Source organism: Hippocampus bargibanti, linkage group LG18 (assembly GCF_051943395.1).
Source record: "Hippocampus bargibanti isolate YZ-2025 linkage group LG18, ASM5194339v1, whole genome shotgun sequence".
Taxonomy (NCBI): Eukaryota; Metazoa; Chordata; class Actinopteri; order Syngnathiformes; family Syngnathidae; genus Hippocampus; species Hippocampus bargibanti.
The window spans coordinates 1,484,580-1,508,677 of record NC_142751.1 but is presented as its reverse complement, the minus strand read 5'-3'; the positions used below and the strand labels follow the sequence as shown (position 1 = coordinate 1,508,677).

Here is a 24,098-nt window from a genome sequence, read left to right as displayed (position 1 = left end):
CAAAAAAACGCAATTTGTCCATCATGGGTATCCACCGACTATCACGAAACGTCAAATCAATCAAGTCAAACGAGTTCGCCGCGGTAGCCTTTATCTCGGTATCGTTTTTTTTTTTCCCGTTGCGAACAAAGCGAGCGGTTTGATGCTACCGTGTGCATGCGTCTGCCGCCTGGGGATTTCCCATTGCATCATTCCGATCACACGTGAACAAAGAGAAAGTCAGGCCGATATGAGGGATTGATACAAGCTTCGAAGAAAGGTGTGGAATATCGTGTGTTGCTTGCAAAAAAAGACGTGAAAGTAGCTGCCTTCGGTTACAGAGGGTTGTGTCATCCGACGTAAAAGCTTGGCCAAAACAAACATGCGGATAAAACCTCTAAAGATGGAGGGCACTGATTTGCTGTGGCGACCCCTTGAAGGTAAAAGCCGAAAGGAAAAGAAGATGTACAGAATGATATAACGAAACACATGTACAATATAACATGTTAAACTACATAAATAAACATGTTTGAAAAACATATGGAGTACGAATATTTAGCATTTTGTAAAATACGACAGTTTTTAAGGGCATGGAGCCGTGGAGGTTGACAGGTATGTGATTTTTATCAGTCGGCCTTATACACGTCGTGTTACCAGTTATTCCTGGAATTTCATGGAGTTCCTGCATTTCACCAACAGGGGATGCAAAAAAAACAGAATGTTACATTATGAAGTAAGAACACCCTCGGAACTCGACTGGACTCACTCCCCAGACTGTCTGATTGATGAAATCGCCGCACTTTCTATACAACGAGAGTGTCGTTGGATCTCCCGGTTGTAATCGGAATTTGGAATCAACGAAATCTGGCGTCTGGGAATCGCTTGTTTTCCACTTCTCAGCGGTGAGCGAGCGAGCCTGCTCTTGCGTGTTTGTGCATGTTTACTCCCCGAGTTGAACTCGACTCGTGTTCAGTAATAGTCGTCACGTTTATGGACGACGTAGTATGCTATAAAAAGGCAAATGGTAATTCCTCAATTTCGACTTTTTATCTGGGAGTCTTGCTTTCGGCTGCACATCAAGGGGAAAATTCATGTGTCTTAGGAAAACGAAACGGACGGGTTGTCAACAAAATGTTCTTCACATCCTTGATAACAGGAAGGGAATGTACACTAAGTACAAGAAAAAAAACTGTTGTGACTTGATTCTATGTGTTGTCACGTTTGTGACAACACATAGAATCAATTGTTATTATTATTATTATTAGTAGTAATTAGAAATTACATGTATTAAATTGCTTTCAATGTATAGTTCTATCTGCTATTTTATTATGTATCATTGTACTTATGGTTTTATTGTTATGTGCTTTGTTTTATTGTTTTTATTGTAAAGTGTCCTTGGGTGTTTTGAAAGGCGCTTGAAATAAAATGTATTATTATTATTATTATTATTATTATTATACTTGCACAGTGTCAGTTTCTAGTGTGTGCCCCTGAATACTTGGCATCCTCACCTGACACCTTATTTAAAAAATGTCCCCACAAGGTTTATTTTTGCAATACAACAGCATTTTATAATTCTCTGTTTGGGTGTGTTTCTGTGTTTTTGTGTAAACTTCTCCACGTTCGAATTCAAGTGCAATTTTCATTCTTTCCTGCAATTTTGTATGCATGTTTCCTGTCTTTATGATGAGCAAGTGATTCCAATAGGTAATAATAATAATTCTTGTTTCCCCCGTCTTTGATTTTGTCATTTTTTTTCCTCGTGTATGACATTTTGAATGGAATTCGGGAGTCACGCCAGGATATGACCTGAAGCACTCTTTTTGAGCGCAGGGCCAAGTATTGGGCCATCATCAACCCAGTTGTTTTGTCCCTGTTAGAACTGATTAACTCCGCACTGCCATTCACTAATTTATTTGGGAATTGAAAATATGACATAGAGCGCCATTCCTGAATTTGTTCAGGTATTATTTTTTCTTGTTTGGGTGCCGATAAAGGGCTGGCCATGGCCAGAGGCCATGGTGTCTGGCACCAGGGGTAGCATTTCCCTTTTTTTCCATATAATAATAATAATAATAATAATAATAATAATAATAATAATAATAATAATAATAATAATAATAATAATAATAATAATAAAATAATACACACCTTTCAAAACTCTCAAGGTCACTTTATAGTCACAGGTCACTATATAGTCACACGATATTTTTTGTCTGGGTGAGCAGTGGCAGCCACACGCGCCAGCGTTCACTCAATCCGGAATTAACTAAAATAAATAGCAAGCTAGCTAGCTAGCGAATAGATTGCTAATAGTAGCTAGAAAATAGATAGCTAATTGCTAGCGAATAGATGTTAGCGCTATATCAACCAATATGTATGAATTGCACTGTATTTTGGACAGCCACCCTCATTTCAAGCTCATATAACTCCAGACACATATCATTTAGGAATTGACCCTTTTTTTTTCCTAATGAAAGAAGTGAGTCTAAGGTTTCTTATGCTGCATTGAATGTTTATGTAGTCCTAAAACTCAATATTCTGTGGGTCCTGGAATTTGAGTGACAATGACAAAAACACATTTTTGCACGTCTGGCAGTGTATGAGTTAATAGATATCAATAAATTGTTTTCATGATGTTAAATTGCATTTTCATTGTGTCATCTGCAGCGGAGGCCGTTTAGTCTGCCCATATATGCGGTCGACTACATCCGTGTCCCAATGTGGGAAATGCATTTCTCTGTTTTTGATCAACAATGTGAACTTGTTGCAAAACAGGACAGTTCATTTCCATAAATTCCAGGGAAGCGCTATTTTTTGTAAGCTATTTTTCGCAAGCTATTTTTTTGTGTCCTCCTACTCTTAAAATGGAATGAGTCGGGAGTGTCGGATGACGCAGAGATACAGATGTGTTGATTCAGCTGCGCAGGCTGTTCTCAGCACACTTGCCATATGTTTGACTTTGCAGATCAACACCATGGCTGCTGTTTTCTTTCTTTGCCTTCACTGCGTCACCGCCTCACTTTTGGAATCTGCTTTTCGCAAAGGTATATTGAAAAAGATGACAATTTCTTTGCATATTGATGAGATACAGATATGTCCATGGAATGGTTTTAGCATGTTGAGCCACTCAAAGTAAAGTACAGTGATACATTGGCTTCAGAACTTAATTGGTTTACAGAAAGTGTCTATTGCAAACATTAATTTCCCATAAGAAACCATGAAAATGAGAATAATCCATTCTGAGGTCCCCATAAAACATCATTTTCAACTAAATATGCCTTAAACGTACACACAATATACCTTATTTTATGTATAATAAATATGCTATGGGATTGTAATTAAAGAAATAAACTGTACCGTATAATAACGTCTTTTTATTTACCTTTGTGATGGTCGTTGATGACTTGATGGAATGGACAGCTTTTTGCATAAAGTGTCTCAAGGAGCTCTGGGTTGTACATCTTGGAAGTTGTGATATTGCAACAGCAACAGATGCAGGCAGACACACTAGAAACTTTATTAATAGCTGGTTCCCTTGCTTGTCTTTTCATTTCAAAGTGAACTGATGGCTAGTGCGGGTGATTGATCGGATATTTTAACCTTGCAGTCTCCACTCTGCCTTTGAACTATCAATAAAGTTGAAACAAGTCCAAATTTCACCAAATTTCAAAGTGAAATTCCATTTCACTTTTGTTTTTTGTTTTTTTTTCACTTTTGTTTTTTTGGTTCAAGCTCCGTCGTCTCCCTTTCGCGTGTTTCTGTTTCGGTAACTCCGCTCACTGCTGCGTGTGTCCCCTCCCTCCTCTACCACAGATCTTGACCAATCACATGCAGCTTTAACCGAAGACTGGGGGCGGGGAATAGAGGGGAAAAAAGCCAGCTGCCATTTTAGGAGCTCCAAGAACCGTCTTGTTCGCGAACGACACATCACTCATTGTGGCGCTCCGTGTGTTTCCCGAAAAATAGTTTGTCTGCCAAGATTATATTCTTGCAGATTTAACGTTCGTAAGGCGAAAAGTTCGTTAGTTAAAGCGTTCGTAAGCCGAGGTATCACTGTACGTGCATCATGAATGAATGCGGTATTAGTATACCGCGCGTTATCTGTGTGGTTATGTAAACTCAATTTTAAAACCGCTGTGGTGGTAAATTGTTTTTTTATTCAATTTAAATCACAAGGAAATAGAATACAGCCAGATGGAGTATCTTGGGTTGGTGGTTAAAATGTGCTACAAAACCACAAAAAGTATTCCGCAGCCTGCGGATTTCTAGAGAAGTGTCTTCCCAGGAATTTTGAGAAGCTCCGATTGGATTGTTTCAAGTGTGAAGCCTTCAATTTACGACCACTCAAACCCCGCTGAGGAAGAAAACAGCTTTGTGTAGATCTGACAGACAATAAATTCACATCCCCCCCGTTTGACCATCCACGTCCCAACTTCGTGTGGCCTTTTTTTTTTTTTTTGTTATGTAACTCGGTGTGTTTATAGCAGAGATGAGAGTTTCCAAATTTATGGAACGCCCATGACAGACCAGACCGTTTTTTTTAGAATACGAAATCTGACGTTGTCTATGACACGTGTCAAAGTCAAGGCGCAGGGGCCAAATCTGGCCTACTACATCATTTTATTCGGCCTAATTGTAATTGACAAATTGTATTTAATAAAGTCAGCAGGAACAAAATCTGACAGGGTGAAGCAAGCACATACATGGAATGGTTGTGCCTGGAGTCCTTTTAACTGCCACTGATGGGAACGACCAACACCTTTGCAGGTGCAGTCGGGGCCGACAGCGGTACCCGTTGCTCGCCAACCAGATCGCGACAAAGTCCGAACCAAAATTTCAAATTGTCCCATGTAAACCACAGCGACAGTCATTATTTTTAACTTCAAATTTGATAACTAATTATTCATGAATTTGTTCTATGTGTAATATGTTGAGGAGATTACACATTCGAATGGCTTCCCCAAATTTAGAAAGGCCCCCGAGTGGAAACTGTAACTACAACGTGGCCCGCTTCAAAAAATGACTTTGACACCATTGGTCTATGATATAAAACAATGTACGGTTTGTTTTATTTAAAAAAAAAAGCATGGCAAGTGCACATTGCAAAAAAAAAATCGCCTTTACATCACAAATAACGTGCCATAGCATTTTTTTTTCAAGTAGCAAGGCCCTTTTGTCAATGTTTCAAATGTCTGGCAGGGTTAGCAAAAACGATCATCGAATAGATCCACGGTGTCCTATTTGACCTAAGTTTACCTCAGATCGCCGGGCAAATTAATGGCGGCAAATATTCCCTGCCAAATGTTTCAGTGTGCAACAAGTAACTCATTCACTGCCATTCACAAATTGATTTGGGAATTGAACATATGAAATCGAGCGGCATTCCCGAATTTGTTCAGGTTTTGGTTTTGTTTCATGCTTGGGTGCTGATAGAGTGCTGGCCATGGCCTCTGTGAATGTTTTTTTACTTCCACAAGGGGGCAGCATTTTCCTTTTTTTTCTCCATGTTAGCGCTTTGTCCCATCTTCAGCTGTTGTTAAAGCGTGATATAAACCAATATGTATGTTTGAAAATGCACAATTCTTTGTGGGTGCGCCTTATACACCGGAAAATACAGTACAGTCATACCTCAGCTTACGAACGCTTTAGCTAATGAACTTTTCGCCATACAAACGTTAAATTCGCGAGAATATGATCTTGGCATACAAACTATTTTTTGGGAAACACACGGAGCGCCACGATGAGTGATGTGTCATTCGCTAATGAGCCGGTTCTTGGAGCTCTGAAGTGAACGAAGCTGGAAAATGGCTTTGGTGAAAGCCGCACGTGATTGGTCAAGATCTGTGGTAGAGGAAGGAGATGGGGGTTACAGAAACACCGAGTTGCACATGTTAATAGATAGGCAAACGACAGAGTTTCAACTTTATTGATAGTTGAAAGGCAGAGTGTAGACTGCAAGGTTAAAATATCTCATTAATCAGGCTCCACAAATAACCCACACAAGCCATCTGTACAATTTGAAGAGTAGACAAGCAAGGGAAGCAGCTATTAGTGACATTTCTAGTGTGTCGGCCTGCATCTGTTGCAATATCCCAACTTCCAAGATGTTCAACCCAGAGCTCCTTGAGACACTGTATGCAAAAAGCTATCTATTCCATCAAGCCATCAACGACCATCACAAAGGTAAATAAAGCGACTTTATTATATAGTACAGTTTATTTCTTTAATTACAATACCATAGCACAGTTATTATACGTAAAATAATGTATATTTTGTGTAGATTTTAAGGCTTATTTAGTAGACAATTATGTTTTATGGGGACCTGGGAATGGATTATTCTCATTTTAATGGTTTCCTGTTGGATGTTAATGTTTGGAATACACACTTTTCGCCCACACTTCCTGGGAACCAATTAAGTTCGTAAGGCAAGGTATAACTGTACTTATTCTCCCTCATCTTTTCAATCGATGCTTTCCCAGAAACACCCGTGAATTATCCACATCTCACCGGCTGCGTATCCACCAATATGGAAACTTTCCATTGCAGATGGGACGTCGGTACCTTGCAGAACATCTCTGAGCCACAAGATGTGCGCTTATTCTACATGACCAAAATGTAAGCGCAAAAATTCTATCTGGTTTTACAAGATGCCGACAGGCAAAAAATAAAATAAAAAAAAAACAGGATGCAATCCTTGCAGGCCCCTGCACGCGTCTTCTACAGCGTGGAGTGAGTGTCCGCATTATTCCACTGAGAGGTTAAACGAGTGTTTCTTCAATGAAAACCACACGTCGGTCTGGATCGATTACAGCGTTCAGTTACGCTCCAGAGATCAAAGGATCCTCTACGATGAGGACCACTTCAACGTTCAGGACATAGGTGAGTTTCATACCAGACAAAAAAAAAATATCCAGCGGATATCGTGAACACCGAACTCTGCTTTTAGTTCGACCCGATCCGCCCCTCGCCGTCAACTGGACGATGCTGAACGTGAGTTCAACTGGTAGCTTCTATGACATCATGCTTAGTTGGAAGCCTCCTCCATCTGCGGACGTGGAGATGGGGTGGATGACGTTGCAGTATGAGGTCCAATACCGCAAAGTCGATTCTCAACACTGGGATAAGGTGCGTGTGTTTATTCCACTTTAGATACCTTATACTTATCTATACTTTATATCAGTGGCGGGCCGTGTGTGTCACTCCTAGGCAGTGGTGCTATGTCTGAATCGATCCGCAGCTACCATTGTAAAAAAGTGTGGTGTGATTAACTACGTGACTGTACAAGAACATTAGCCAGCAAATAACATGTAACTATGATTGGCTAGTGACTAGCCAATCATAGCTTGCGAAAACTCTGATGTTGTCACGATCTGGTTGGCGACCAACGGGTAGCGCTTTCGGCCCCGCCTGCACCTGCACAGGTGTTGGTCGTTCCAATCAGTGGCAGTTAAAAGAACTCCTGGGACGACCATTCGTTGTCTGGTCATTGTATGTGTTTACTTCACCCTGTCAGATTTTGTTCCTGCTGATTTTATTTCATAAAATTTGTCAATTACACCCTGCTACTCCCTCCTGCCTGCTTTTTTGGGATCCACCACCATCCCCAACTTGCAATCCGTGACAGATGTTGACCAGCGCCTTCAAGAAGGCGTTGGTACCCTTTTTGGGTTGCCAACTCAAAATCTAATTGGAGAGAGCAACAGTTTGATCGGTACATTTGATGCGAGAGGGCCTGCAGAACTGATTGTGAAGGCGCCATGGTCGATTTGCAAGCCTGGTAACAAATGATGGCTGAAATGTGATTGGTTAAATACTTAAATACGAAAACAAATGTCTGGAAGCAGCGCAACAGGGGAAAAGTCATGAAAGGAAGCTGAGAGACAATTTGGAATTATTTCACAAGAATTCATGGACAAAATATAATTCACATCAGTCTGTGAGTAATATTTTTAGGCCAGCAGAAAAGGCTTTGCAGGCCATGACGGTCCGCAACTGATTTATGAATATAATAATAATAATAATAATAATAATAATAATAATAATAATAATAATAATAATAATAATAATAATAATAATACATTTCATTTATAAGCGCGTTTCAAAACGCTCAAGGACACTTTAGAGTCACAGGATATTTTTTTCTGCGGGTGAGCAGCGGCAGCAACACGCGCCAGCGTTCACTCAACCCACAAGTAACAAAGTTAAAAAAAAACAACAAAAATAAATAAATAATATGACAACACAAAGACACAGAGATGTTAATGTTCGTAAGGCGAAAAATGTGTTAGCTAAAGCGTTCGTAAGCCGATGTATCACTGTACTTTGGTTTATTGAATATGTTATGAGATCGTTATCACTCTTAAAATCTGTTAAAATCAATTTAGTTAATGATGGATAAAGCCATGAACAGGACAGCTACATCTCTGCTTCCTAAAACAAGGAATTAAGATTCAGGGGGGGTTCATAATGGAGGTCAAGTCCACGTCTTGATTAAGACTTTTTTTTTAATTAAGACTTTGTTTTTGTGCATATTTTCTGTACCAGTAGCATAATCGCCACTCATGATCAATAGCTTTGACCATGAAATTGTACTTCAAGGAGTTCTGCTTTGCCTTCATTTGAAAGTGCGACCTCCCAAATACTGTACTTCCCCGTGCTTGCTAGCTATAAACCAGGGGTCCCCAAACTTTTTTCCTGTGAGGGCCACATAACCTTTCCCTTCTGTGATGGCCCCCCATCACAGTGGTGTCAGTTTGTAACAGAAAAAGAGTGACGATCGTAGGGGAGCTTAAAAAAATGTTTTCACTTGTAAAAGGATTTTTTTTATTTTTCTGGAGGCCAAATAGGAAGAAAAATATGATAGCATCTCTGGTATTGTTCAGGGGGCCGGGCCAAATGTGCTGACGGGCCGGATATGGCCCACGGGCCGTAGTTTGATGAAGTGTCCGACACCTTCAAAGAAGTACAGATGACGGCTGAAGAAACCTTTTCATCGATATTATGTACATATTATTTGAAATCCGTACCCAAAATATGTTTTCTGAAATACGACTTTTCTCTTTGACGACAGGCCGAGCTTGTAAAAAGCACACGTTGTTCCCTGTACGGGCTTCAAAGTGATGTGCATTATGAAGTTCGGGTCCGCTGCAAAAAACTCGGAGAGAAGAAGTTTGGAGGCTTCACTGACTCGATATTTGTCCATGTTTCATCTAAAGGTAAAAAAATAGATACTGTATTTTCGAGAGTATAAGGCGCACCGAAGTATAAGGCGCACCCCCAATGAATGGTGTATTTTCAAAGTTTTTGTCACGATCTGGTTGGCGACCAACGGGTGGGGCTGTCGGCCCCGCCTCCACCTGTACTGGTGTTGGTCGTTCCAATTAGTGGCAGTTAAAAGGACTCCTGGCACGACCATTCATTGTCGGCTCATTGTATATGTTTGCTTCACCCTGTCAGGTTTGTTTCATCTTGACAGATTTTTACTCGTGGTTTTCTTTGATACTTTGTACTTCACTGTTCAGATGACTTTGATGTTTGAGATTTTGTTCCTGCTGAATTTTGCCTGCTGCCATCACCACCTTGCAAACCGTGACAGTTTTTCCACATGTAAGGCGCACCAGACTATTATTTTAGGAATTCTAATGTCTGATACGGTATCTCTTGACATTTCCAGCATCAAGATTTCCTTTGTTGGCTTTTGTCATCTTTGGCACCTTGTGCATGGTCGCCATCTTGATGTTGGCCATCGTATCGCAGCAGGAAAAGTAGGCTAAGTATACACCGTATACACCGTAACAGTGCAGCTATTCCAAGTGTTCACGGTCAATGATTTACAGTTTCTGCTACTTGAAAGTAATACTTTGACCTTTCAGCGCAAGTATATAAATGGAACTTAAAAAAACACATTCAGCACTAAAGTAACTACAGTACTGAAGAGCATTAGGGCTGAGGTATTATTCTGAGAAAAAAAAGTTCCCAAATTTGCAAGTTTCAAAGTCACAAATTTGCTAGATTTAAAGTCACAAATTTGCTCGATTTAAACGTAAAAAAAAAAAAAACTTTTGGAGTTTGAAATACATCATTCGGTCATGCGGTGGGTAGCAGCCTAATGCTCTTGCTTCGCTGACGGATACGGTCTTGCTGAAATGGACGAGTTCATCAGTTGTTACTTTGAGATGGGGTTTAGTAACAAAGAGATCCTTCAAGTCTTGGCACAGAATCACAATATTGTGATTTCTATCCGGAGTTTGAAGAGGTGGTGTCGTGAACTTGGTCACAGCCAAAAGTATTGACATTTTATACATAGTTAGGCCATGAAAACCTAATAAAATAAATGAATAACTGCAACGCCACAGGTACCCACTTCTGTTCTGGAAATTATCTCGTCTCACAAGGCTGCTAACGCTAACACACCGCACGACCGAATTATCTATCTCAAACTCCGAAAGTTTTTTTTAACTTTTAAATCTCGCAAATTTGTGACTTTAAACCTAGCTAATTTGCGAGTTTGAATCTAGCAAATTTGTGACTTTATTTCTAGTAAATTTGTGACTTTAAATCTAGCAAATTTGCGAGTTTGAATTTAGCAAATTTGTGACTTGAAATGGAGCAAATTTGTGACATTAAATCTAGGAAATGTGTGACTTTAAATGTAGCAAATTTGTGACTTGAAGTGGGGCAAATTTGTGACTTTAAAGGACAACCGATGCCTCCGAAAAGTCGTGTCCATAATTTGTAAAATCACTTCAAATGACTTCTACTGAGCGTATTTTACAAAGCTTCCAGTGAATATAGCTATATTTTACGTTTTAAGACTCGCGCTGAATATTCAGGAAGTCTTGTTTTTGAGTTGGTGACGATTACCCATTCTCGAGGACTTGCACACTGCAAGAATCCTAACTAGGGCGCGGAAAATCCTACTGGACCCTCCGCACCCTGCCCACCACCTTTTCCAGCTACTCCCCTCAGCCGGCACTACCGATCCATGTGCACCAAATCCTGCAGACATTTAAACAGCTTCTTCCCCCAAGCCATTAACACTTTGAATAGTAGACCAAAGGGAACTTTATAGTGCCTCTTTGCAATTTTTTGATGACGATACTAGTGCAGCGTGTTCTACCGGAAACAAATCAGAATCAGAATCAGAATCATCTTTATTGCCAAGTATGTAGAACACACAAGGAATTTGTTTCCGGTAGAACACGCTGCACTAGTATCGTTGTCAAAAAAAACTGCTAAGTGGCACTATACAGTTCCATTTTGGCTATTGTTGAAAGAGTTCAAAGAGTTAATGGCTTGGGGGAAGAAGCTGTTTAAATGTCTGCTGGATTTGGTGCGCATGGATCGGTAGCGCCTGCCTGAGGGGAGTAGCTGGAAAAGGTGGTGGGCAGGGTGCGGAGGGTCCAGTAGGATTTTCCTTGTGTGTTCTACATACTTGGCAATAAAGATGATTCTGATTCTAATTCCTGACGTCACGTCACGGAGGGAACGCCCCTGACCGAGAAAGCGACACACAATGCATCTTGCGGTACTTTGTTTGGTCTGAAAACTTCGTGTTGATCCGTTTTGATGGCGAAATTAGAAGGAAAACAGATAAATAACGCAGTGGTGAATCGTTGTGTGTTGCACTAATACAACTATTTGATATTCGCTGACACAAATTCCCAGCAGACAAATCAGCCCATTTCCAACGGAGCTTGGGCGCCATCTTTTGCATTTTCTGGGATGCTACATTGGAGTCTTGACGGCTCGAATTGATACTGAAGGACTTCTTTAATCGATTGCAAACATTTATGCTTTCCTCTTCACAACTATTTGAATCATATTCATAACTGGATGAACAAGAAAGCATCTTCTCCGAACCTGAAGCCATTGTTTTGATTCTAGAGCAAGGCAAGACGTCCTGGCGTGACGTCACGAACAAGGGCGCGGGACCATTGTTGGATTGGATTGGATATGCCTTTATTATTGGTGTATTATTTGTTATTGGTGTTTTGCATTTGACTAAAAATATCAGCCTACGTGGTTTTGGATATTTTAGATGCTATAAAACGTTTTTCTGATGTCAGTTAGGAAACAAAAAAATGGTGTCTGTTGTCCTTTAAATCTAGCAAATTTGTGACTTTAAATCTACCGAATTTGTTACCTTAAATCTAGCAAATTTGTGACTTTAAATCTAGCAAATTTGCGAGTTTGAAACTTGCAAATGTTTTTTTCTCAGCATAATACCCCATCTCAAAAAATATATCTTTCAACCTGGTCCTAATGCTCTTTCGTACTACAGTACAGATGTGTCTGTGATTATTTTTGACATTTCTATTTTTCCTTTCCAAAGATTGTTGGTCATCCTTCTCCCGCCTGTTCCTGGACCGAAAATAAGAGGAATTGACCCTGAACTACTCAAGGTATCGTATTCCAAATATAAGGAGTGACTCATTCTAATTACTGTATTTTCCGGTGTATAAGGCGCCCCTTCAATGAATGAAAAGTTTTCAAATTATATACATTTATAAAAGTTTTCCAAATATAATATATAAATACCGTATTTTCTGGTGTATGAACGGCACCGGAGTATAAGACGGACCCCAAACGAATGGTATATTTTCTATCTTTTTCCATATATAAGGTACACCGGACAATAAGGCACACTGTCAATGAATGAAAGTTTTCCAAATATAATATATACATTTATAAACGTTTTCAAAATATAATAATAATAATAATACATTTTACAGACAATTTCATTTCTAAGCGCCTTTCAAAACTCTCTTGGTCACTTTACCGTCACAGTTTTTTTTTGTGGGTGAGCAGCGGCAGCCACACACGCCAGCGTTCACTCAACCCGTTAAGTAACTCAAATAGATAGCAAGCTAGCCATAGATAGCTAATAGCGAATAGATAGCTAGTGAATAGATAGCCAATAGCTAGCAAACAGAGAGCTAATAGCTAGCGAATAACTAGCTATTCGCCAGCGAATAGATAGCTCAGATGTAGCGAATAGATAGCTAATAGCCAGCGAATAGATAGCTCAGAGGTAGCTCAGAGGTAGCGAATAGATAGCTAATAGCCAGCGAAAAGATAGCTAATAGCCAGCGAATAGAGAGCTATTAGTACTTGAGACGTGAAACAAAATGGCAAATATAATATATAAATACCGTATTTTCCGGAGTATAAGGAACACCTTATACTGGTGCCATCTCCGACAAAAAGGTTTGAGAATGCACCATAGCTAGTGAATAGATAGCTAATAGCTAGCGAACAGATAGTTATTAGCCAGCTAATAGATAGCTATTAGTACTTGAGACGTGAACCAAAATGGCAAATATAATATATAAATCCCGTATTTTCTGGAGTATAAGGAGCACCTTCCAAGCTTTGTTTCTACAATCCACACAGAAAGGGAAGCTAAAGGAATTGACATCCATTCTGGGCTCCCCCCCTGATCTGAGGCCAGACCTTTGCACCAACGACGCCTGGGTGGAATTCATCGATCTGGACTTTGAAGAACAGAGCGACAGACTAACCAACCTAGAAACGGATTTTCTCACAGATCGATCGCTATTCTCGAACTGCTCACATCTTTCCGTGGGCTTCAGGGATGACGACTCGGGCCGAGCAAGCTGCTGCGATCCTGATCTGGCCAGCGATGCAGAAACCTCGCACTTCCATTCTCTCGTCGCAAACCAAATCCGGAACAAGGAACCACCTACTGCTTCTCGACCGGGTTGCCCGAGCCCAAAATCCACAACGGGCGATCCGCTTTCGGAAGTCCCTGTCAGAGATGCGTTGTACACGCAGGTCAGTGAAATTAAGCCATCTGGCAAAGTACTTTTGTCAACTGAGGATGAGATACAGAAAAACGCAACCACCCAAGAAATCCCAACAGCAGAAAAAAACGAGGATAAGAACAATCTGGAGACTCTTGTAACATACACCTCAGAGCTCAATGCAGGCAAAACCAGCCCATCTTTGCCTGCGCGTAATTTGAACGATTTATATTCAACGGCGAGAGACTTCAGTTCTCTCACATGTTTGTCACCGGTGGATGTCGAGAGTCAAAACAACTTCGTACGGACATCGAATTCAATATCCGCCGCGCAGCAGACAGTCTCCAAGGCCATAACAACACCAGATGGCTACGTGACCCCCGACCTTTTGGGAAGTTTTAACCCATAAACCTGCAATAATGTTTCGTAAGTTAAAATGACTGTGTCAGCGGTCAGGAAAAACTCCTAAAAATATTTTTATGATCGATGACAGGGGGTATGTGTGTGTCAGTGTTGAATTTCAGTTCACCAAAAATAGAGGGATCAGGGCTACACTGCCCCTAGTGGCAGATGTGTGTACTGCATAAACAAAAGGGAATAGTAGTATAATAATCCAGATTTGAAATGTATCAGTGCACAAAAATTTGACCTTGCGTCATCTCAAGTCTGTTTGTGCAAGCCTCTTGAGGGTAACATGCTAGCTAATACGCATTTTGAACAATTTAACCACTGAATTAAAATGTATATGACACTGATCCATGATTTTGTATGAACCAGAAGTTGATGCTTAATGATGCATGTTTTGCCAACGCCTTTTTTCACTGTATTTTCAATGCACGTTGTCTTTCATCTAATCTGCATATGCTGAAAACATTTTCAAAAGAATATACAGTATACAGGTGTTTGTGTTCTATATCCAGGGTGAAAATTCATGTCAATAGTAAATTTTTTTATACAGCTAGAATAAAACTGCTCTGTGATTGATAGATTGTCATGGTGATTTCTGAGTTTGCAGACAAATAGAATAGTGATGGGAATTCCGATTCCTTTCAGAGAGCCGGTTCTTTTCGCTCGGCTCACTAAAAAGATCCGGCTGTTTTGGCTCCCAAACGGCTCCTCAGTTTTTTTGTTGCTTGAATTAATTAACTACCAAAAATCATGTAAAATTGTGTGGAAAAAATGTATTACTTGTGTAAAAAAATACACCTATCAAATATTTTTATTTTTATGGCTTTATTTATATGTGCACAGAAAGCATCCACTAACTTTCACTTTCCCTTTGGTTACTTTTTGGACCCATTCTTGGACTCCAGCACATTCTTTGTCATATATGATTATGGTATGATTTTTTGAGAAAGTCTTTTCAGAATCAGGATCAGAAGCCTTTAATCGCCCAACAATTGGGATATTTCATGCTTGGAATTGCATAGATTGGGTTGAAAGCATGAGTATATTTTATGAATCCTGTCATCTACAATTGAAAATGGCTGAAAATCACTTGCAATCGTTTTGCACACTTTTCTTTTTTTTTTTTCTTTTTAGTGGTATCAAGCTCTGTCGTCTCCTGTTTCCTGTGCTACTCACAGTGTGCTTCTGTTTCTCTAATCCTCCTTCTCATTGCTGCGTGTGTCTGTAATTCTCCCCTCCCTCCTCTACCACGTATCTTGACCAATCACGTGCGGCTTTAACCGAAGACTGGGGGCGGGGAATAGAGGGAAAAAAGTCGGCTCACATTTCTGGCTCTGGATCTAAGAACCGGCTCGTTCGCGAACGCCACATCACTAAAATGCAACAACGAGCAAGAGCCCGAGAAAACATCTCACGTGCACACGTCAAAGTCAACAATCTAACACCGACCTCAAGTTAGAATGGGAATGTATTATTTAAAATAATAGTCACCATTAACATGAATGCTTTTCTTAAGATTGTTAATAAATCCAGCCAAACTATCGGAATGAAAGTAAACTTGCCAGGTCCATAAGTGAAGCGAAGTCTATCTCTCTTTCTATCGATCGTTTTAATAAATTGCATCTGATTTCCAGAGACTTTATAGTGTCAATTCCATTTTGATAATAATAATAATACATTTCATTTATAAGCAAATGATGATGAGGTGGTGGAGGAAGCGTGTGGTTTTAACGCAAATGACACTTGATCGTAAACAAGCATCGGAAGTCACGGGCATTGTTGATAGCCTTTAGCAATTTGTTGCTAGGTAGCTAGTTGATGTCGTTGTCACTTTTGCTTCTAACGATATCTCCTACATGGCCCCGATAAATGGAATTAATCTCGACAAATTGACGGAAGAATTCTCCGTCCTTGAAAATGTATGTATTTAACTGACTGCAATTAGTTGAACACGGTGCTAATACTGTGTAATAATAGTGTGGACGACGTGGAATGCGTTTAATGTTAGGCGACATGTATATTTGCAGTATATTTACTGTTAATTCTATACGAAAGAAAGGCTTGTTCGTGTTTATCCGAATGGTTTCTTTAATGCTTAAAAACACAGACAATTACAGTGTTGAGTGGTAAAAATATCATGCTGGAGACGATGTTGGAAGACGCCAATAGACAAGTAAAATTTTATGAAACCAAGGTGAAAGGAGTCACCGAAGGTGAGTTCCACTTTACATTTTCATCCATTTGAAATGATTTTTGGCACGGTTGAATAGATGCAATATTACACGAGAGGTAACCTAAAGATAGTCATCACCTCTATTATTACAGCATCATACTAAGGGTTGTGATCCTCATCGTCAAAACGTGTGATTGTAGTTCATAATTTAGACACAAATCAGTTCAAATTAAGTGAGATATGAATATTCTAAACGTTAGTTTCTGCAATGTCATGATATCACCGTGAAACCACAATAAATGCATGAATATACCTCAAACCAAGAAACAATAGACACAGTTAACTTCTGACAATCTGCTTCGTAATACGACTGACTTGGAGATGGAATAGGCCTATACTATTCTACATTCTTTCAGAAAGCGATGCCTTACTTGCCACCGTGAACAAGCTGCAGGAAGCTTTGCAGGAGCAGTGCAACCTCAGAGGTAAAAAGTAGTGCCTGTAATGAATTAGGATAGTGTTGTCAAATATTTCTGCGAGTCCAAGAGGATGTCACTTCATTTCTGTAGGGTGTACTGCATCCCCAATGTCTTTACATTGCTTACTGTTCGTGTCCCGTCTAAGACACGAAACTAAGGATCCAGTATGGATCATATGAGAATAATGATTCAGATTTTATTTTCTTGTGACTAGTGGAGAATGAGACGCTGAAGAGAAATATGACAATTTTGCAGCAACAGAGTGTCAGAGCAGCAGAGGTAACACACAGATTGATATTGACTGATTTCTTTTTTAACAGAAAAAAAATATGTGGCTGTATGATGTATCTTTTTTTTCAATCATCAGGATAAGGACGGTGAGATTCAACGGCTTCACGGCGAAATGAAAGCGCACAAAGAAAGCCACAAGATGGGGCTGGAGACTGTCATGCAAGACTGCAAGAGGCTGTTGGAGGAGGCCCACAAAGAAGCTTTGGGTCAAAGTGAGAGTTGTCATCATTACTCTCACATGATTGAATTGGTTTCTATTTAAAGGACAACCGACACAATTTTTTTGTTTCCTAACTAACATTAGAAAAACTTTTATATCATCTAAAATACCCAAAACACGCAGGCTGATATTTTTAGTCAAACACAAAACACCAATAAAAATGACTTAAAGTTGCCCAAAACTGCCACTAATGAGCTCGAAACTGGGGAGATTCAGAAAGTCCCGCCCCCAGTTTGTGATGTCTCGTCAGGATACTCTGTCACAAACTGCCTTGCTCCAGAATCAAAACAATGGCTTCAGAGAGTTCAGATTTGGAAAAAGACTCATCCAGTTATGAATATGATTCAAATAGTTCTGGAGAAGAAAGCATAAGTGTTTGCCATCGATTAAAGAAGACCTTCCGTATCAATTCAAGCCGTGTAAGCAGAGCGACAAAACTGGTGAAGGACACGACATATGAAGCATATCTGTGAATAAGTAATATAGCATCAACTTGGGTGATATGTGGTATATAAGGACACAAATAACAAATAATAAGCTACAAGATGTCAACATCAATGCAGATTGTTTAATGGTTGCGCATGCAAAATGTTGGTTAAAATTTCAAGATGAAGAGTTACGAACTTGCGTATGAATGACAGTGGTTATCCAACGCTAACACCGGTTAGCTCCTAGTTCCAGCAGCTGAATGTTTGTCCGATAGGTTTGCTCCACTATGATGACGATTGCTCTCTTTCACCACTGGAAGCAACGTTCTACCCATTGTCAGGCTGAGAGGATGACCGCGGTTATCCAAGCGAGGATTTGCACACTCCGGGCAGCTCCTCGGCTGGCGCTATACTGCTATGGTCCGTTGGAAATGCTCCCTGGTTTGTCCGCTGGGAATTTGTGTCAACTTACACCGTCTTTATGCGTGTTACCGCAATTGGCTGCCACACAACAATTCACCATTGCATTGTTTATGTAGTTTTCCTTCTAATTTTGCGATCAACACTATGTTTTCAGTTGATAAAAAGTACCCAAAATGCACTGTGTGTCGCTTTCTCGGTCAGGGGCGTTTCCTTTCATGACGTCACTTAGGGCATCGTCATCAACTCGAAAACAAGACTTCATGAATATTCAGCGTGACTCTTAAAACATAAAATATAGCTTGTGTTGTCGAATCTTTGTCAAATGCGGTCAGTAGAATTCATTTCAAGCGATTTTACAAATTATAGACGCAACTTGTGGCGGTTGTCCTTTAAATATCAACTTTTTTTATAAAATCTCTTTAAATTCACACTGTGAAGACCACCAAACTGTATTTTTTTTTTTTTTCAAAAAACCTTTTCAGTTTGGCAAGCTAAATATTTGGGTGGGATGTTTATGACTGTAGTGCAAGCCAAAGAGGCTGAAGTTTTGACCTTGCTGGCGCAAAAGGATCTGGATCTGGAGGAGATGAACACGAAGCTGATAGATCAGGAGAGAAAACAGCAGAGCGAGCTTTTGAAACTGCAGATTGAGGTCAATTACATGTTGGTTCTTTGTCGTTTTTAGTTTTCAGATGAACTTTAGGACCAGCAGCCAAATCTTCATTCATACATGCCAGGCCTATTTTATTTTGTAGTTTGGTGTAAAGTTGGGGAGAATGCAGAATACCGCTCAGATGAGCCAGCAGCAGCAACAACAACACGACTCTGTAACATCCGTGCAGAATTTCTTTAAGAAGGTGAGCGTGTGTTTTTCTTCTACTTCTGCTGAGAGGTTCTCACGCAATGTTTGTTTTGGCCTTTGGCAGTGGCTGAAATAACGTCTGCCAGGACACCCGGCAACTTTTACGTCGGGCGTACAATTTACAGAACTTCTCTGCCCGGGTGGCTGACGATTTTTTCAAAGAAAAAAAAAACATTTTTTTTTTTTTTTCAAATCAAACGTTTGCTTTATTCAGATTTCAAAATCTTCGTTTGGTTTGGAAATTTCGGAATTTCTGTTCATGTGGCAATTTGCATACTCGGCAGCCAATCTGAAGCCTGCATCGAATAACTTTGTGCTTCCGGGTGCATATGCATATCGTTTTACAAAGTAGACACACAGAGAACACAAGAAAAATGGATAAGTGGTTCGGAATGAAGCCAAAACCTTCGCCCCAGAAGAAAGACTCAAAAGGTGCGAACAAAATTTATGACGCTATAAAACGTAAACGTACATTTAAAGCATCGTAGAAAGAGGATTGTAGCAGACGACGCAACGCAAACATTGCATTGTGCAACATGCCGAACAGTGTATGGACAAATGACAACTGGAGCAAAATCATCAGCAAGGGATATTTACGCTAAATTAAGCAAGAGAGCATTTGTGGTAGGTACATCAATTACTTAATTTTAAAGTGTTGTTCTGTTATATTTTCTGATTATCAACCCTTAATACTTTGCAACAATGGTTTTTTTTGGGCGATTAGTCGTCTTATTGTGTTTCAAGTTGTGAAAAAGGGGCAGCAACTTTGGGCAGGCAACTTTATTGCTGGGCAGGCAACTTTTCAGAGTTGTCTGCCCTGGTGTCCGCTAACTTTTTGTCATGAGTTTGAGATACTGCCTTTGGTCAACTCTTCCCTAAATTCTGGGTTGACTGAGCTTGTTTGTCTGTCAGAAGCTGCAGTTCATTCAGGAAGAAAAGAACAAGGAGATTGGGGCTCTACGCCAGAGAGTCAAAGAGCTGGAAGAGAGCCAACGGGCTGCTAGCCTCTGCAACCGTTTGAAGAGAAGAAGAACCTAAATTGTTTTCAGTGCTAATAGGAGGCTGCTAGCCTGTCACTTCAGAAGATTCTAGCAAATGTGACTTTCCTGTGTGTTAACATTTCTCGATACGTTGCGTTCGGGTATTTGACTTTCTCAACACAGTTATGTCCTCCAACGCACTGCTTCCTGTCATACCTTGGTTTGGGCTTTGACTGCCAAGCTGGCAGGTGACCAGTGCACTGAGATCGCAGTTAAACACGGGCCGTATATCGGTTTAAGGCTTTAATCCAATCAGACATCTCAATCGGTGGAGGGCAGGCAGGAGAGGCACTAAGTCGAATAACACGAGACCGATTGCCGTTCAAAAAACTATTCTGTTGATCTTTAGGCCAGTTAATTCACATCGTCTGTAAGAATGATTAGCTCAACTTGAAACCATATGTCCGACGAAAGACAATTCAATACATATCACTATTCATGATTATGGGAATACCCTACACTGGTTGCCAGACCAAATTCACCTTTCCAGGAAATCAGACACTTTCGAGTCACGGTTTTGTTATTTTAATAATAATAATAATCATCATCATCATAATACATTTCTAAGCACCTTTCAAAACTCTCAAGGTCACTTTTCAGTCACAGGATCAGTTTTTCTGTGGGTGAGCAGCGGCAGCCACACACGTCAAGCCCGAATAACTCAAATAGATGGAAAGTTAGCTATCAGGCTAATAGATACCTAATAGCTACCTAGCTATCTAGCTTATAGATAGCAAATATATAGCTAGATAATAGATAACTAGTAGCTAGCTAGCTAACTAGGTTATAGATAATAATAATAATACATTACGTTTTAAGCGCCTTTCAAAGCCCTGAAGGACACTTTACAGTCACAGACAAGCATATGTACTATCCATCCATCCATCCATTTTCCATACCGCTTATTCCTCATTAGGGTCACGGGGGGTGCTGGAGCCTGTCGCAGCTGTCTTCGGGCACGAGGCGGGGGACACCATGAATTGGTTGCCAGCCAATCGCAGGGCACACAAAGACGTACAACAGTCACTCTCAGACTCACACCGAGGCGCAATTTGGAGTGGTCAATCTGCCTGCCATTGATGTTTTTGCAGTGTGGGAGGAAACCGGAGGACCCGGAGAAAACCCATGTGGGTCCGGGGAGAACATGCAAACTCCCACACAGGGAGGCTGGACCGGGACTCCTAATAAGAAAATGGTGGCCACTGTTTTTGTCCTCTATTCTCCGCCCCCAGTCTTCGGTTAAAGCCACATGATTGGTCAAGAACGCAGCAGTGGGGGATGGGGTTACAGACAGAGAGAGAGTGAGGCCGTTCTCCAAAAAAACAAAATGGCGTCTTTGGTTAAAGACACGTGATTGGTCAAGAACCCAGCAGGGGCGTGGGTTTAAACATTAAAGAGACAGGCAGACAGAGAGTGATAAAACACACACACGAAAGGGAGATGACAGAGCTTGAAACATAAAAAACCAGTGTGAGAATAGTGAGAAAATGGATAGAAAACAGTTAGAATATCCCATCAATCAGGCTCCACAAGTAACCCGCACAAGTCATATATACACTTGTTGCAAAAAGCTATCAACCCAGTTAAACAGATCACAATTGATGAAGAACTAGATGCAATTATGACAGAGAAAGCACCTACAAGGGATCATTCCTCAGGATGGTGAAAGATGCCTATGGAAACCGGACACTCCATTCCATCAAGCCATTAACGACATTATCACAAAGGTAAATAAAATGACTTTATTGTATAGTACAGTTTACTTCTTTAATTATAATAGTAAAGCACATTTATTATACATAAAATAAGGTATATTTTGTGTAGTTTTAAATGACAACCGACATCACTGTTTTGTTTCTTAACTGTCCAGTGGCGGTCCGTGCATTTCACACCTAGGCCTTCAGTGAAGTCCTGCTTAGTCCGACTTTTACAAATATTCCTCGTAATACCATAATTTATGACACAACGGCTGGAGATATCATTTACAAAAGAATACGCACGCAGTACTCGGCGTGGCATCACCTTAATTGTCTACAACACAGGCTATTTTCCGGAGCAATTACACATCAATAAATCATAATCATAAATCGTTAGAACTTGTCACCATACGTGATACTGCAAACACTTAAAAATAAAAGGAAATTTAAAATCATTTGTCCACAAAGTTTTATGAAGTCCACCAAGAATATGCAATCTTTAACAAGATGTAAATTACAAAATGTCAGTTTAATATAAGAAAAACAACAAGACGTTCAGAAAACGAACTATTTGTTGAAAATAAAAGTAAACAAATCTTTTTCATTTGTTCTTGAGAATAGGCTTACCTACATGCGACAGCGAGTTGTCCTCTCCTTCAGCCATTGTGGGTTAAAAAAGCGAGTAGATATACTTGGTTTTTCTGCTAAAGTTTCTGGGCTAAGGGCTGAGGTAAAGTGAGGATCCAATCACAGGACGCGTACGTCATGTTCAACGCGAGGCCCTCTAGCTGGCCTTACTGTGCCAACTCGTGATCTGATTGGCTATCGCAACTGTATATCAACAACATGTGCCCGTTCATGTACAGCGCACAGACACCCTCACTGTTGATTCTGAAGGCGTCGGTCAGATTTCATACAGCCTGGCGACACAAACTAGCTGAATTCTGATTGGATTAAAAACTCTGACCTAAAATTACAACACTGAAAGGAGCATAACCAAATGCATATAATATAACATCAAGAAAACAGGATGTAGAATAATTATATATATATTTAGAAAAAATACTTTTTTAATGAAATTGACTTTTATTATAATTATGATAATGATGTCTGATTATGTTAGGCCAGCAGAGAAGGCCTTGTTGGCCCTGACGGCCCACCACTGTAACTGACATCAGAAAAACGTTTTATAGCATCTACAATACCCAAAACACACAGTATGATATTTTTATTCAAATGCAAAACACCAATAAAAATGACTTAAAGTGTCCAAAATCTGCAAAAACTTTAGCTGTGAATTGGGCATTTTCAGAAACTCCCGCCCCCAGTTCGTGACGTCACGCCAAGACGTCTTGCTGGAGAATCAAAACAATGGCTTCAGATTCAGAAAATATGCTTTCTTGTTACACATCCAGTTAGGAATATGATTCACATAGTTCTGAAGAGGAAAGCATACATGTTTGCAATCGATTAAAGAATTTATTTCGTGCCATTTTGAGGCAACATTGGGGGGAAATGTCTCACCCAAAAAAGAGGCACAAAATGGCGACCTCCTGTGGCCACCTCCGTTTCCATAGGCTGATAAATTCCTTATATGGAGCTTGGACGCCCTTTTCTGGCGGCTTTTGGGTGCAACACGGTTTTCAGAACAAACAAGCACAGCAAAATACATTGACGTGATGGAAGGACTGCTACAATGTGTCTTTTTTTTGGTCAGGGCCATTCCTTTAGTGACGTTACGTACGTACTCGTCACCAACTCAAGAACAAGACTTCCTGAATATTCAGCGTGAGTCTTAAAACGTAAAATATAGCTATATGCGGTGGAATCTTATTAAAATATGCTCAGTAGAAGTCATTTGAAGCCATTTTACCAATTATGGACACAACTTGTCCAGGACGTCGGTTGTCATTTAAGGTTTAGAAAATTAGAAAGTAAAAAATTATGTTTTATGGGGACCTGGGAACGGATTATTCTCATTTTAATGGTGTCCTATGGGAAATTATTTTTTGGGATACACACTTCGCCTTACACACTCTGGGAACCAATTAAGTTCGTAAACCAAGGTCTCACTGTAGATAGAAAGTTATCCAGCTAGCTAATAGGTAACTAATAGATAGCTAGCTCATAGATAGCAAATATATAGCTAGCTGGCTAGTAGCTTTTGCTATGGACATCAGTATGCCCGCTTTAGCGCTTGGCGTGTCTGGACACCTGAATGAAGAAACTCTTCCTGGTGAAGCTTTGACACGATGCTTTGTAATCTCATTATCTGTGCTACTCAAGACGAGCGTTTGAGAGAGAGCCCGGCACTAATCTCACCAAGGAA

At 40.2% G+C, this 24,098-nt stretch overlaps 2 protein-coding genes across 6 annotated transcripts; both read left to right on the top strand.

Moving 5' to 3' along the window:
- The first annotated feature begins 712 nt into the window (after positions 1-712).
- ghrb (growth hormone receptor b) lies at positions 713-14,732 on the top strand. 4 transcript variants are annotated; one of them, XM_089020337.1, is made up of 9 exons: positions 713-881; positions 2,948-3,026; positions 6,462-6,597; positions 6,683-6,861; positions 6,929-7,107; positions 9,053-9,197; positions 9,656-9,746; positions 12,317-12,386; positions 13,378-14,732. In XM_089020337.1, the coding sequence occupies exons 1-9, from the start codon at positions 765-767 to the stop codon at positions 14,155-14,157; spliced, it is 1,776 nt and encodes a 591-aa protein (XP_088876463.1). In that variant the 5' UTR covers positions 713-764; the 3' UTR covers positions 14,158-14,732. The 4 variants fall into 4 exon arrangements, with proteins under 4 accessions (XP_088876463.1, XP_088876466.1, XP_088876465.1 ...); XM_089020339.1 differs by lacking the exon at positions 713-881 and adding an exon at positions 899-1,003; XM_089020338.1 differs by lacking the exon at positions 713-881 and adding an exon at positions 955-1,003 and having other exon boundaries at positions 6,529-6,597.
- Positions 14,733-16,012: 1,280 nt separating this feature from the next.
- On the top strand, positions 16,013-23,950 carry ccdc152 (coiled-coil domain containing 152). Of its 2 annotated transcripts, XM_089020448.1 has the most exons (8): positions 16,013-16,075; positions 16,264-16,369; positions 16,746-16,814; positions 17,023-17,087; positions 17,176-17,311; positions 18,695-18,822; positions 18,926-19,027; positions 19,945-23,950. In XM_089020448.1, exons 1-8 carry the CDS (start codon positions 16,013-16,015, stop codon positions 20,068-20,070), a joined length of 795 nt encoding a protein of 264 aa, XP_088876574.1. In that variant the 3' UTR covers positions 20,071-23,950. The 2 variants fall into 2 exon arrangements, with proteins under 2 accessions (XP_088876574.1, XP_088876573.1); XM_089020447.1 differs by lacking the exon at positions 16,013-16,075 and having other exon boundaries at positions 16,094-16,369.
- The last annotated feature ends 148 nt before the right edge of the window (positions 23,951-24,098 follow it).